General features: G+C 32.8%; 1 protein-coding gene across 2 annotated transcripts in view; it reads left to right on the top strand.

The window, feature by feature from the left end:
* Window positions 1-564: 564 nt before the first annotated feature.
* LOC110024911 (adenylyltransferase and sulfurtransferase MOCS3-2) overlaps window positions 565-16,713 on the top strand; it is a 71,326-nt gene continuing 55,177 nt past the window's right edge. The window contains exons 1-7 of one of the 2 annotated variants that reach the window (XM_020725106.1): window positions 565-658; window positions 1,105-1,402; window positions 4,471-4,563; window positions 8,232-8,287; window positions 14,616-14,680; window positions 15,127-15,201; window positions 15,348-15,426. In XM_020725106.1, the coding sequence (XP_020580765.1) occupies window positions 1,135-1,402; window positions 4,471-4,563; window positions 8,232-8,287; window positions 14,616-14,680; window positions 15,127-15,201; window positions 15,348-15,426 (636 nt within the window). In that variant the 5' untranslated portion in view covers window positions 565-658; window positions 1,105-1,134. Of the gene's footprint in view, window positions 663-1,104; window positions 1,403-4,470; window positions 4,564-8,231; window positions 8,288-14,615; window positions 14,681-15,126; window positions 15,202-15,347; window positions 15,427-16,713 lie in introns of both variants that reach the window. The other variant, XM_020725105.1, reaches the window with a different exon arrangement.

The raw sequence follows: 16,713 nt of genomic DNA, 5'->3' as shown, positions 1-16,713 counted from the left end.
AAATTATTATTTGATAAGTAATTAGTTTAATAATTTTAGAATTAATAATCAATTAGTTTAGTAAATAATTAATCATTATTTATTATAATTTGAACTAAATTGAAATTAAATTTTATAAAATTAATTATTATTATTATTATTATATTAATATATATATATTGAAGATTTACTAAATCCTACTAACATAAATGGAGTTTTTTGCCATACAACGCTTACGGGTTGTTTGGTATCCAGTTTTAAGTAGTGTTTATACATGATTTATGTTAAATCTTGCCCAATGACAAAAAAGTCATCGCTAAATCCTACTGATTCTTAAATCTTTTTTTCTTTGTTTTGCCTTAAATTTAGAATTTATTAAATCTTGTTATGAGATTTAGAGAATCTAAAGACGGAGGAAGATAAATCCTATTTAAATTCTATAAAAATTACGAAACATTTTCTCCATATTTATTAGAATTTACATGTTAAATAATTTTAGATATTAAAAATTTTCTAAATTCAAATTTACAGAATTTAATAAATTTACTGAAACTAAATTTGCTTGCAACTAGACTGCCCATTGGGACCAAAACTCGCCGCCTATAAATCCTTCTCCGGAAGCAAAAATCCCTGTTTTCTAGCGACAGTTTCCCCGTGTCTTTATAGATCGAATGCGGCAGTAGGTAATCCGCCTCTTCTTCCGCATTCATCTCAGCTCGCTCCTGACCATACCGCCGAGCGCTCATTTCTCCGATGAAACTTATGGCGTTTTATGACTAAATTTGTTTCACAACATTGAAATTATGCTTTTGGGCAAAAGTTTTAAGAGCATTGCTTATTTTTTCCCACCCGTTTTGCTCAATCCATTATTTGTTTCTAGCTTATATTTTCCGATCCGTTATGCTCAATCTATTATTTGTTTCTAGTATTTTAGCATTCTGATCATTGCAAGCATGAATATAATTGCTTTAATCTCGCGTAACTACTATTTTCTTGTTTAATTTTTTACCATTAGAAGCATTCGTTGTATTTCACTCCATTTTTTTGCTCTATGATAGAATCGATATTAGAACAAAAAAAGGTTTTTTTCTTATTGAATTTTGATTCTTGCTTTGTTGCATGCAGATATTTAAGTAAAAAAAAAAGAACGATAGTATGGATTACAAAATTGTGGATAATGGACCTGCCAATATAATTCATGAGCTCGAGAAATTGAAATCAGATAGAATGGAGATTGAGAATCGTATAGAACAGCTTGAGGCTCAGCTGAAGGCTGATCAAACTGCTCAAATGGAAGCCAATCATTCTTGTTCGAGTTGTAGTTCCATGTTGGGTGTGCATGGCGCTTCGTCAAATGGTTTGAATCCTGGAATGATTTACAGATACAGTCGCCATCTCTTGCTTCCAGATTTTGGAGTTGAAGGTGTTGCTTTTTTTTTTTGAATTTGTCTGCTCATCTGTTTAGCATATATAGTTTTCTTATTGCAAAATTATTGGTATTTTAGTACCATGCAGTGCTATTGAAGTACTTTGGTGAAGTTACATTAAACTTTCAGGGGGTGTTTGGACGCATCCAGGATTTAAGTTAAGTAGGATTTAATAAATCCGGTAAATCCTGATTTAACAAATCCAATGCTCTTAAATCCGGATTAGTGTTTGGTTCGATTAAGGTTAAATCCAGTTAAATCCTCAGAGAGTGTTTGGCATATTTTTTTCAAGACTTATCACTCAACTAGTTTAAACATACCTAAACAGTTTTGGCTATTTTTTATTGATATTAAAAATTTAGTTGTTGAATGTAAAAATAAAAGTTCAGATGTTAGATAAGTAAAAACATAAAATTGAGTGTTATTTATGTAAATGCTCTTACTCCCATCACTGGATCAATCATGTGGTACTGAGGAACATTTTGGGCACTGTATAATCATCTTCTTCCTCAAACTCCATTTTTTACCCTCCATCACTCCAATGCAATTTTTCACCATTGGAAACTATCCGTGCAGAGTCTTTGAATGGATTGCTTTAATCTCATTGGCTTCTCCTTCGTTCCTTTTTTGCCTTTTCTTCTCGCGGTAAGACCACTTTCATAAATGTCCTTGAAAAGCATTTCCCATGGCCCTCCTCTTCTTATTAGAAGAACCGGAACTATCTGTTTGAAGTTGACGACGGATAGTGGGACGATCTTGTCGAATCCTCCTCCCTTCAGAGTACTGTGGACCATAGAAGCGATAATCATAGCTGCTTGGTATGTTTTTTTTCCTAAGTTAAATCCGTTAAATCCATCTACAGATCATATATAATAAATTCAGATTTACATTAAAAAAGAAAACAAAATTAGATTCAGGCGGTGTTTGGTAGCATAATTTAAATAGGTTTTAGCCATGGATTTAGTGTAAATTTAGTCAAACAGAAAAAAATAAAAATTAAATCCAATGCTATGTTAAGTCAATTTTTTTTTCATTCCGTCTTTTCTCCCCCGTGTTCTGGCTTTTCTAAGGCGTAAATCTGTTTACTAAATCCAATTGTGAGACGGATTTAAGAATTTCTTCCACCGTCGCTAGCGAGTTCATTTCTATTGCACAAAATATCAGATTTACTGGATTTGATAAATCCTATTTAATGTAAATTCATATTGCAACTAAACACCATTTAACTTTCCTATTTTAATGTTTCATTGGGTCTACGTTAAATCCTACCGTAAATCCTATTAAAGGTATGCTACCAAACACCCCTGCAATATTTTAGCTTGAAATGCTATTCATGAATTAAGCAATTGTGATATTCAGAGCGCCTTGGAGTAGTGATAATATGAGATCTTAGAAGAAATCTTAAATTGGGCCAATTATGTAAGCATTAACCACAGCGGCAAGCAAATTAAAAATTAGAATGGAGTCTTTAATTAAATAAATATTTGATAAATTTGGTTAAGATCTTTTTTTTTTCTTGGTATCCAAAAGATAGACCTGAATTCATCTACTACTAATTAAGTTGTATATCAAAGTTCTTGTCCATAGAATCTTTAAAATATTCTTTTTTGTTGTAATAGGAAAATTATATCATTTGCTTTAATATGAACCATTAAAATCAATAGCTTGATACCGATTACTTTTATATATGACTTATCATCGATTGCATTGGATTATATAATGACTTCTAATTTAAAAGGAACGAGGGGCACTAACTTTTGTTTTTATTTCATCCATCTATTCTTTGTAATTTGATGCCATAATTTTTTTATCCTCATCTTTGTCAACTGCCAAATGACGTAGCAATAAGCCCATTATGCATTGACTGCATTTGAGCAGTGGATTGCTGAACGTTTGGAGGACCTACTAATGCCAGATTGTACTGGGTTTGGATTAATGAGGACCGAACCCATTTTCTACTTAAAGGCCTAAGTCTATTATGGAAGGCCAACTATTTAGTAGCATCAAGATATTTTTAACATATTTGAGGTAGGACTAAACTCAATACAATCACATGCTTTAATAGTCTTCTCTTCACATGAGAGCTCTCTACATCAATGATCACCCTATTAAAATGGATTATTATTATTATTATTATTAATATTATTATCTTCAAGTTTTCATCAACTGTGTTATGCTCTAAAAGCCCACATGACCACATGGAGCCATTATGGAAGTGACATACTTTTAACCATACTCAACCAAGGTAAAATTAACCAAGACCGAAGGGATCCACAAACCCATGAATCACTTGATCTTAGCTGAACCATCAACTATGATAGTTTCTTAAGGAGTGAAAGTGCAAGACTAAATTTGGGTGTGATACCCTAATGATCACATTTCTTTTTTATCAAGATCTCAAGCCTATGAAAGAAGGTCAATCATTTGGTATTTCTACATCAATTTATATTTTCACCTATTTGATATGGAACTAGACCCAATAGTCTTGCATGTCTTAAAAAATTGCATAGCTTCTTAGAGGAAGGAGTTAGATGGCACTTGAGAAAAAAAGGTAATTTTTCAGTCTTATTTCTGATGAAGGGTATTATTTTCTTTAATATTAGCTTATCATCAGTTCAACCTTGCTATACAAGTTGATTGTTGTGATTTTATTGCTTCGATACTATACCAAGTTTACTTTTATTGAGACAAAAAAAGAAGATAAAGTTAGAACTATTTTATGAAGAGTATTTTTGACCTCAATATTAGCTTATCACCGCTGCATTTGCATAACTTAAACTTTTTCAATTCAAATTTACTATACACGTTGATTTTTATTGTTTTTATTGTGATTCTATTGCCTACATACTATACTAGCTTTACTTTTATCAAAGAGGGAGTTCCATCTTGCGATTAAGCCAGTATATTTAAAATCATTAAATTAAATGACCATCGGTTCAATTATTTTCATTTAAAAAATTTGACTTTTTTATTTAAGAATATTTCATCTTTGGTAATATTCTTTTTAAAATTATACTCTTTTTCCCATATTTTGAGATGACGACTTTATTTTTTGGTTGTATAGGACAACTAAAACTTGCAAAATCCTCAATCTTGGTGGTTGGAGCTGGAGGGTTGGGGTCACCTGCACTGCTGTATCTTGCCTCTTGTGGTATAGGTACTGTTGATTCATTCAAAAGTTGGATGAATGAACCTTTTTTTTCAATTGCATTCTTTTTTTAAAAATAAAGTTATATTTTAAATATCTTTTTCTTTCATGGCGTCTTCTCCTTAATTTAACATTTTTACATGGCAAGTTATGTATTTTGTTTCATTCACGAGCATGAATTTATTGTTTGAAGTTAAAAAATTACTTGTACTTTCAATATTTTCATTGATCCCAGTACATTGTGTCAGGAAATGAGAACTCACCCAACTTGAGTTTGGAAAAGAGGGCTAGCCTTATTTTAGTTGTGGAAGCATTAACTTTAGAAGTGGATACGATGAAGCACAAAACAACCAGAAAAGAGATTAAAACAGAAATAACAGAAGGGTTTCATGACTAGGCTTCAATAGTCCTACTTGTTCAGCCACATAGAGAAATCAAAATATTTTGCTAAACATCAAAAGAGTTATATGGAGTTTTTATCTCTTAACAGTTCGGTGATGATTAGAGTTGCCAACATCTGTCCAAGTGACGATGTTTCAAGGATGAAGACGCTTGCTGTAATGATTAAAACTACAAATACTTTTGATGGATAAAAATCCTCTTTATTTTTAATGGAATTTTTTTCCTTCTCCGTTTGCTGAAGAAAGTTTGTTTGTCTACCATTTTGAATTAGGGAAGATAAAGAAGGCTGCAATGGAACTTATTTTTAATGCAAGATACCTAAGTATCCTCTTTTAATTGTAACTCATCTCTTTTATCTTTTCTCAAATTGCTACAGTACTCGGGATTTACATCATTGCTTTTTAGTTATAGTATCTGGTTTCAGTGGTTGATTGCTATAACACTCAAATTTTGCCCCTTATTTGCCATGATACAAGTACATTGCCTTGGGAAACATGATGCAGGGAAAAATAGCAACTTTAGGAAATTCTCAACCCAACATACAACTTAAGAAACAATCTCTCAATTAATTATAACACTTCTTAGATTTTTTTTCTTCTCAAAATAAGACTCAATCAAGAGATTTACAATTATTATGAAATTACATGCATTGTAAAGTCAACTAATAATCTCTTACTTCGAGATTTATTTTTAATATACCTACTTTGTGTTCAATGATCAGATCACCTTTTTTTTAGCATCTTTAAACTCTCAAAGCCATGAAGGGCTGAACATTATGCAATTTTACCCAATTTGTATTGTTACTAATCAATTCAATCAGTGGTCTTCTTAACAAACCTGTTTACATTAAGGTTGATCCATCAAATTAAACAGGCACCTATTATTGAGTTTTCGCACATCTAAAGTGTCTTCCTCATTCTAAATGCTGCATTGGTATAACCTGGGTGTCAAAAATTAACTCGGCATGACAACACAATCGAAAACTGAAAAAATTCAAATTTAGGTCGACCTATTTAATTTTTAGGTTGGGTTTAAATTTAGATCCTGGCTAGTTTAATTTTTGGGTTTAGTTCAGGTTGACCTCCTAACTTGAAGTTGACTCAAAGTTAATCGACAATCCAAAATTGACCTGAATTTTTGTTGTGCCTTATGTTAAACAGGTTGTGGGTTGGATTTGGAATAGTCGGGTTGAAGGCTTCTGTTCAAATTTTATGTCCTATTTAATAAAAGTTTTGGATTTGGGTCATGCAAATTTGGGTCGGGTTACACCTAAACTAACCCGTGAATCCGAATTGATTCTCCTAGGTTAACCTGATATTAGTTTAGACTGTGGAACACAAAAATGATTTTCCTGATAATCCTTAGAATTATCCTCTCAATTTGTGGCTCTTTTTATTCCATAACCTTTTTTGCAACATGAAAATTTTTCTTTGTTTCCTTAAAGATGCGGTGCTTTACTAAAGATGCATATAACATCACTACTTTATGTTTTACTATACAATGCATAAGGTCTACTAAGTCTATTCACTTTCAACTAGAGCTTACATACATTAATATCACCAAAGGACTTATATCCTGCATGCTAAGAGTACTTTAGCAATTAGATTCTTCATTAGATTTGGTACATACTTGATTTCAAACAACAAAACAAGCACACCATCATATGGCATCAATTGCATAATATTAGAACCTCTAGTTTTGTATTTAGCTCCATTTCATAGGCTAACAAAGATACCTAAACTTGCATCTAAGTGAAAATATCACCAAATCAAAATACATGTGAACAAAACAGTTGAGTCCAGAATCTACTACTATTTGCATATGTATGTAAAAGGCGACACCAAAAGAGCATCGTTATAACCAAATTAATATGCAATTACACCTGCATACCCCAACTTCTTCTCCTCATGCTTGTCATTTGTTTCTTGCTCTTTTTTAAACGTTAAACAAATTTTTTAATGTGCAATTTCCTCTTATATTCTAAGGAAGTGATCTCCTTAAATTTATTAATATGATCTTCCTCTAATCTTCAATGAATCTCTGTTGGTTTTATAATCTCTATAGAGCTTAGCAATAACTCTTTTGATATAAGTGAATTTTTATCACCCTCTAATCGTTTTGCATCATGTTCCTACAATATGGTGTTTCAGAAGTATTTATTGGAAAGTGATAAAGAGCAAAACAATAATAATAATAATGCTTGCTATCTCAACCCATTTAGATGTGATTCGATTGGTGTGCTTTCTTACATGTGGATAAAATACACTATTTTCTTATGGTACAATTTGTCAAAGTTTTGGAGAGACATTTGGTATATATAAAAACTCCAATTTGTGCTATAAATTCTCAACAATTATTTTTCGAGAATATTTACATCAGCACTTCCTCTATTAAACATAGTTGAATCATCAGGAGGGCTTTTGTCATGTATCTTTATCTATTAAATACCCATGTGCTATTGTTGGGCCATAACACTTCACATTTTAGTCCTCTAACATCTTGATCTCTAGCATCATTTCGATTGTACTCTTTATAATCTTAACTCTAATATTGAATTGTTTAAAAATATGTAAATGTAGAAATACTAAGTTATTAACCGTCCATAAAACCTCAAGTTATTTAGTTTAATATGTGCATTGTAATAGTGTATTGGGTCAAAATTTAATATAATTTTACTGCACTTCCTAACAAGTAGTATCAAATTTAATAGTTTGTCTGAGATTAAGTAGTTTATACAGTTTGTGAGTCCCAAGCGTCTTTGGCCCTTTCTATCATAGTTGTGCTAACCTCAAGTGCAAGTGACTCCTTATGCTTTTCAAGAGGTTGGTGGGCTCTTAGTGCAGGATACCCTGATATCAAAATATTTCTCTTTGAGGGGGAGTGTTGTCTGATGTGGGAAGTTGTTAGGCAAGGGAGAGATTGTCAAGACATGTGAGAGTTGAGTTTAGTTTCATGTTAAATAGTTCAAAATTACGTTGGTGTAGAAATACCAAATGATTTTTTATCACCCATATACTTAATATTTGGCCTGACCACTAATGTATGATGCCCAGTTACTGTTTTCTTATGTTTCACTCTCTAACATATTGGCGGCCAAGCAATAGTCTCCTATGTAAGATTTCCAAGGTCAAAACTCTTGGCATAATTTTGACTTGAGACTTGCCAATAGTCATGCACTTTTAATTAAAAATTATTTGGCTTTACTCATCATTCATGTAAAATGTATTATTGTTTTTTTTTAATGTTTTCCTGATTTTGAATTTTCATCATTGTAGGTTGCTTAGGGATTGCTGATAGTGACATTGTTGAACTCAACAATCTACATCGACAGGTAAATTGTATGTTTCATTTACTTCTAATTAATTTTGTCTTAACTCTATATTATTTGATTAGATGATACGTTTACCAGTCGACAATTGGATTGGATATCCAGTTACATCCTATTAATGAATGTTGATCCATCTGTAAACCATGATCATGCCTCTTAATTCCAACCTTTTTGTATACAATTTTAGTGCCTAATCCTATAAATTTTAAACCCAATTCAGTGTTACTTAACTTTTTCTTGTGAATGATAAATGTATACAAATTTTACCTTTTTGATTGATGTTGAAAGCAAGAGAATAATACATAGATTTGATTTCTGTTTTTTACTTTATATCATTCATTACATGTGGATTACTAGATAGTTACTATGATTTTTCCGGTAATGCCTATCTTCTTCATTTGAGTTGATAAGTGTTCTCTTATAGCCCCAACTATCTTTTTAACGCGGCTCCGACAAATTGATTATGCTACATAGAAATTATATATTATAGGTTTCTACTTTTTGAATCATTCAATTTATCTTATCTAAGCAATTTATTATACAAGTTTACTTTTTTATAAATTCATGGGAATGTTTAGTTTTACTCTTTGAAAAAGAAAAATACGTGATTGATACAAGCTTAAAGCACTTGGATATGAAGATCTAGGGAACCAAATGACTAGTGCAGTAGCTTTCTTGTTCCATATTCATATGACAATGCCTAGAACCTTTTATTAAAAGTGAGCTATGTTGACAAAAATTTGGCTACTCAGATAAAATTTTCAACAAACCATTACCAGATCATTTTATGCAATTGTGGAGGCCTTGCTATAATTCTAATGAGTGTTCATGAATTATACACATTTTCTTAGATATTTTATCAAATTAAAAATTTTTAATTGAATCAATATATTCTCTTTATTTTGTAATATATTATCATAATGAGTATATTCTTCTCATTGTCTATATACAAGTACCTATATTATAATGAAAGTTGTCAAGCAGTTTTCAATTAACTTAACGTGGTATTATGGTTTGGTTTGAGCTTAGTTGCTGATTGTCTATTGCCCTACCCCTCCCAATCTTTTGTTAATTTTTTTGCCTTGCCTTTCTCGTCTACAGTTAAGCCCATTTGTTGCGTTTGTATGTTGTTCTCTCTCGTTGCGCTCATTTGATGTGTGTGTTCACTTATCTCCAATCTTATGCACTCTTCCCTGTAGCCCCATGCCCTCGTCTACAATTAACCTATTGTGCGCCTCATGCTTGCCTCAACCCCATAGGCTGCAACTTGCTGCAACTCTTGTTAGCAATTCTCTCCTTACACATGCTCCTACTTGTGCATGTGCTTAATAAACAGTCTCATCCAATTCTTTTTCTTTTGCAACGATATGCATGAATTTTTTTATCTATCATTAATTAGCTCATCATGGTCTTCTTTTCTTTGTGGCATTCAATAATGGATTTTATACTCCACTCTCTAAAGTGAAACCCTTCAGTATTAGTACCACTATTAGAATTAATAGCATCAATCTTCTCTTATGGTCTTGAGCTTAACAATTCCTAGTTAACTCTCTTGAGAAGTTTTATCACTTGAAATCTCCATTTTTTGAACCAACATGCACCTTAAAATAGACAAAATGGAAAATCTTTTAACCATGCAATTCTAAAATGGATGGACGATACTCTTGTAGCAATGATTCCCATCATCATTGTGTTCAGGAGACTGTCAAAGGGATTCAATATTTTCTTTGTTCCACATGGTTTCAAGGTATTAATATTTCTCGATCATACACTCTCAGTTCCGGCATCTACTCTTTATTATAAGGCAACAAAGGTGTATAAATTTATTATAATATTTTGGAAAGGAAAATGGGATGAATTTATTATATCGCCCATTTATTACTAATCCCTTTATTTGGCAAAATAATAATGAAAATTTTTTTGTTGCCAATTTTCCTTCTAATCTCTATCCATCCCTTATCTTTCAAGCTCAATTAATGAGTGACTTTATTATGGCTCATATTTTCATGACTCCCACACATTCTTTCACATATTTTGAGTTATTGAGCTTCCTACTTTGTCTTCTTATTATCACAAACATGTCGATTTTACCGCTAGCATTACAGGCGGTTAGGGTAATCATGGCTGAAAATCTTTTCCACCTTATAAACATTGTTAGAAGACTTCACTTATATGGATACTATTAGGAAATAGTGGTTATATTTTAGCCACTTCGCATGTCGCCGCTCTTACTCTTGATTTTTTTGCTCTTTATTTTGATTGTTTCTGTCTCCCAAGAGGAAGATTGCCCACTGTAACACTTATAATTGACATCTTTTACCTCTGATGCAGTTTTCTTTTCCAGTTCAATTACAACTACTTTGGTGCTTCTTTCCGCTTAACAAGTACTCACAATTATTTCCATCTCTTATTATGCAGTTTCTCCCACCTATCATCATTGCTGGTGGATCTTTCTCTCTTATCTCTTGGAAAAAATACATTGTATTATATGTTCCCATTTTTCTATGAACCTATCATCTATAAGCTGTCCAATTAAATCTCAATATTATTTTATATCTTTTATCCCCCAAGTCCATATCTCAAATCTCAACTTGAAGTTGTTTGGTATCAAGGTTAAAGTTTGATGCATTTATTTTCTCTTTGATGCTACGTCATTGTCACTCTCTTTTCTACTATCTTCTGTTATAAATGGCATCATTATCTCTATCATTTTCCTCACCATCTTCCTTCTTCTATCTATAATTTTTTTTTGTGTCGACATGATAAGGGAGATGGTAGGTTGGAGAAGATTCAACAAGAACAACCAAGAAAACAATTCGAAACAAGAAAAAAAAATTCAAATAAAAGATACAAGATTCATGAGTTTTCTCCTCTCGCAACCAATTGGGATACAAGAATCATCACCTAAAGGATTGGTGAAGGAGACCCGAGATGCCATCAACAACAACAGAGGGATACAATTGACACCACCTACACCGTGTGTACAGAACTCATCCTCATGCTGGGACCACATGGGACCACAAAAAAAAAAAAACAAAAAAAGCAAAGACGAGATGCACCAATCAAATAAAAGATACAAGATACATGAGTTTTGTCCTCTCGCAACTGATTGGGATACAAAAATCATCACCCAAAGGATTGGTGAAGGAGGTCTGAGATGTCATCAGCAACAACAGAAGGATACAATTGTCACCACCCACACCGTGAATACAGACTCATCCTGATCCTGGAACCACAAGGAAGCACAGGCCCTTGCAAAACTCAAATGAAAGATCCTTCAAACAACCAAAGAAATACATATAAATAATCTCCTAATGGAGGTGCACCAATTAGAAAATAGATAATAGGAAATAATCAAAAAGGAAGAAAATTCAGCTGGAATCGGAAAATTGCTCTAGTTAATTCTCAAAATCACATTTTTCTGCCATGGACAATCACAAAGTGCAAAATTTTGTCACACGAGAATTACGGAAAACGTGATACCGCGGTATTCGTGGGATTAAGCTCCCGCGTAACCATGTCTTCTCATAATAGTGTTTCTTTTGACTTGATTTATTTTGATATTTGGGCTTCGAACCTGGTGGCCGCTCAGTTGAGTATTCTTTATTTTGTTTCTTTTATTGATGTCTGCAATAGGGTTATTTGGGTGTCTTTTGGTAAATTATTAGTTGTAAATTTTCATCGTATTCAAATAATTTTATTAAGTAATAAAGAAATTTACATATCACACCTAAAATTTCATATTCACATACATAGCACTTTGGTGTTCTAAGCCTATGCATGAAAATTTGTATTTTACTTTTAAATAGTGCTATTTTTAATGTGATATTAAATATTTGAGTGTTATGCATCAATATGAAAGTTTAGTTATGAGAAATACAAAAGAATTATGTGCTATGTATGGAAGTGACCCTAAGAAATAATATTTTAATTTCCCATTTTTCCTTGAAATTATTTACTTTGATAGTACCCTAGAATATATGCTAACTACTTTGTGGCCAATATGTGTTCAACTTGGTGCTTTGTATTAAACTTCTTATCCTTATATATCTCAACAAAATAGTATGGTTCAATGTTAGCATCAACATCTATTATTTGCTACTCGTACCTTAATATTTCACATGAATGTTCCTTGATAGTTCTGGGGAGTTCCATTTTCAAAGCCTGCTTCTTACTACTGTCTTTCATTACTCTGAGTAGGACTGCACCGTTTTTTTTTTATCTGGACAACTCTATATTTCCTTTGGATCTTCGGTTATTTATTTTCCCCACTTTTTATCCTAGATGTGATAAACTCCATATCGTTCTAAGAAGTATTTTTGTTAGAGTATTCTCATACTCAAAAGGGTTATCATTGTTATGATCAATTTAGACATTATTTTTTTATATATGCTAACATGAAGCTTCACCATCCTAATCTTCTGTGTCCTACACTACAATTTGTTATCTAGTTTCTCTACTTACACCTCGTGCATTGCTGCTTACTCGCTTTCCACTATTGGTTTATGCTTGCCAGTTTTGTTTAGCTCGTGATGCAGCCCCTTTCATGAGTCTAGCTTGGTTTATTATACATTTACACCTGAAACCTTAAATATCTATTTCTTAATTGCTAAAAGTACTATTTTGATCATCTTATTCAACCTTTTACCTTGATCATTTCTCCTTTATTTCCTTATTTTGACTAATATGACTCTTATTGTCTCTTGTTTGGGTTTATCAGGAAGCAGTAGATCAAATTGAAAACTTGTATGTTATTTTGAAATCGGGGATCTTCTTATCATCACACCTAGAACCAAGTCAACTCTTTATGGCATTGACTATGTTGAGACTATCCCCATTATTCCACTTAACTTCGTTCAACTCCTTTTTGTGAAAATTAATCAATAGCCGACCTTACTTAAAATGGGTGTCAGCATTGCTTTTTTATATGGAAAACCAGGCTAAGTTGTTTATATGAAATAGCCGCGTGGGTTTGTTGATTAAGTTGAGAGCAAAATTTATAGGCTTCGAGAGGACATATATGGGTTGAAACAAAGTTTTTGTGCCTGGTTTAATAAACTTTGCAGAGCACTTATTGATGTTGATCTTCGATGTAGCTCAACTGATCACTTTATTTTCATCAGCCATTGATTCTCTATTATTGTGATCCTTGATGTTTATGTTGATGACATTTTTTGCATTGGAACTGATATATTTTAGTATCTTGGAGATAAAATATCCATTTTCATAAAATATTTGCTGCTAAAAATATAGGGTATCCAAAATACTTCCTCAACATTATGTTTGCTTAAGAAAGATGTGGTCTTCCCTTTCCTAGAGGAAATATGCCATAGAGTTAAGGGGACTGAACTTCTTGGGTGCAAACTTGCTCACTCCCAAATGGATATTTAATCAGGAAAGCTTTGAAGATACTCCCCATTATTGATGTTTGGTTGGTATGCTTATCTCGTCAATGCATCTAATCTGATATTTCTTTTGTTGTTGTTGTGGTAAGTCAGCATAGACAAACCCAAATAAAAAAATATTGGGATGCTGTTTTAAAGATTTAAAGATAGATAAAATGACTTGCTTACCAAAACACAACCACCTAAAAAATGAAGCTTACTTTGATGCTAATTATGCGAGATCTGTTGAAGATTGAAAGTCTAATTCAGCATATTATACTATGTTAGAAGGGTTTCTTGAAATGGAGAAAGTAAAATCTAAACTTTGGATTGAAGTTGATTATAAGGCTATTATGCCATTTCTGCCTACGAAGGATGTGGATAAAAATCTAATTAAAGAATTGAGCTTTCTTGTGGCTCAATGCAAGGTTCTTCGTGTGTTAATCATACGATGGTTTACATTCCTAGTAATTATATTTTTTATGAAAGAACAAAACATGTTTAAGTAATTGCGTCTTCATTAAAGATGAAATTCTATCAAAGTAGATCATGACCCCTTTAGTCTCCAGAAAGAATTATTGGCAGATATTTTTATAAATGATCCGCTACAACTCTATTTCTCCATGGTTTGGAACAGACTTGATCTTTATAATATATATGCTCCAACTTGAGGAGTGTAATTGTTGAAATTATTAATCAAATCAATATGGTGTCTTTATTTTTGTAATATTGCCCGCTAACTTTTCTTTCTATTGTATACATAGTATCAAGTAGGTTTCAATTGCCTATACATTACAATTGACAAGATTCAGCTGCTTGACCTTCTTCAAGATCCCATTTGTTCGGCCTACCTTTTGCCTTTATGCAAACATTAATATTTATTCTGTCTAAACTAGCCAAAGGTCTTCTGCTGGGGATTAATTGTTCTTCGACCTTTTTTTATTTAGATTATCCATCCAGAAGCATATGTTGGCCATGCGAAAGTAAAGTCAGCAGCTGCTGCTTGCCGTGCGTATGTATTTATTATCCTGGAACTGATTTTTGTCCCCTCACATGCTTTGAGTCATTTACAACACTTGATATTGTTTCTCTCATGGATGGCGATGTTTAAACTTAGGGCCCCTTTGGGATCATTTTCATTATTCATTTTTTTTTGTTTGTATCGTTATTTTTAACACAAGTTTGTTTAATGAACTTTTTACGTGCTTTTAATTTTTATTTTTATAAACAAATTTATTTATTTTTAAAAACACTTAAAATAATTTTTAGGTGTTTTGAATGTTTTTAAAAATAATCATATACTCATTAAACATTCCAAACATATTTTACTTTAAAGCAGGATATAGATAAAATAAAATAAAATAACAAATTAGAAAAAAAAAATGTAAATGATCTCAACCAGCTCCTTATATTTATAGGGAACACATCTTGCATTTTTGTATCTTTTACTATTTACAGGATTAACTCTTCAATCAAGTTAGTGGAACATAATGAAGCTTTGCATCCATCAAATGCTTTGGATATTGTAAGCAAGTATCCTTGACGTGAATGTAGAATTACCTGTTTCAGTAATCCTTTCATCATATTTTTTAGCATATCATGGTATAGCATATAATAATACCAGTTTTCTTAGAACGTAGTATCTAACTGGTTTTCCTATGCTATTAATTCCATTAAAGATATGACATAGTGGTGGATGCAACAGACAATTTGCCTAGTCGATATATGATTAGTGACTGTTGTGTTGTGCTGGACAAGGTTGGTTTTTTTCCTCACATTATATCTTTTTGTTTTTTATGATTTGAAATATTCAGCTTCTCATGTACAAAGTTCTAAGTTGTAGAGGTTATTTCTTACAAGCATGTTAACCACAGATGAAGTGGTCAGAATGTTCATGTGAATAAACTGTTGCAATTTTTTTTTTTTGGGTGATGAATAGTTCTGTAGAGACAACAACAACAACAACAACAAGCCTTTATCACACTAAGTGGGGTCAACTACATGACTTCTTTTTCTATAGATAAATTAAAATAATTTGCCTACATGCATGTTCTCTTTTTTTTCCCCATTTGATTGTGTGCTTTTTGCTTTCTTATGCTACTGTCCTCTTCATTATATTTTAGATTTGAATATCAATCAATATTGGTTATGTCGTACTTGTTTTAAGCTTGAAGCATGTCATGGCTTGGATTAGTTTGAAATGAATTGCCCTTATACTTCTTCTCTCGACCTTGATGGAAGAAACAATGATATTGGAGTTAACCCAAACAACGATAGGAAATGTAATTATTATTGCTAAAATCAAATATGCGGTTACAATCAAGCACACTTGAATGGAAAAATGCAATACACACGACACAAACTCACATTATGGAGGATCCCGGGACGGAGGTGGTGGTTAGAGGGCTTGGAAAGGTGGGTGGCAAGGTAAGGAAGGGGTTTCCAGACTGTGGATGAGGGACTATAGCGATTATGGGCGGCTAGAACAATAGGGCAGTAAGGGACGACAATTCAAACATAGACAATTTTCTTTTTGGTGGTTGGACAGTAGGAAAACATAGAAGGGAAGGCGTTGCAGTTGTGACAACGCTGGTGGAGGCTGGGATAGCGATGACAGCGAGGCGGGAGGGCTGGAAAGGCGATGGCAGTAGGTATGCGATGGCTGGAAGGCTGTGAGCTGTTGAAAATTGCAAGTGGGAGTGTTGGCGGCTGATTCAGAAGGACAGTATGGATTGTTGAAGGGATTTAGCTAAAACAATGATGATAGTAAGCTTGAGTGCTGAAATCGCAGGGAACATGACTACAATAGAGAACAACGATGAGGAGTGGTTTGGGGAGGATGTGGAAGGGAAATAGAGAAGATAAACACCATCTCGAGAGAGGGACACAACCGGAACACCACCCAAACTCTCGGATACAACCATGCACCACCCAAACTCTCGGATACAACCATCGAAGAGAGAAAATGGATGCCAGCAGCTATCCTAAACAAATTCACTCTAAAATTATGAAACCAAACACCCACCCCCCCCCCCCCACCAACCC

This window comes from Phalaenopsis equestris, unplaced genomic scaffold (genome assembly GCF_001263595.1).
Source record: "Phalaenopsis equestris unplaced genomic scaffold, ASM126359v1 Scaffold000278, whole genome shotgun sequence".
Taxonomy (NCBI): Eukaryota; Viridiplantae; Streptophyta; class Magnoliopsida; order Asparagales; family Orchidaceae; genus Phalaenopsis; species Phalaenopsis equestris.
Note: the sequence above shows the minus strand (reverse complement) of the source record. Positions and strands in the feature narration are given on the sequence as shown.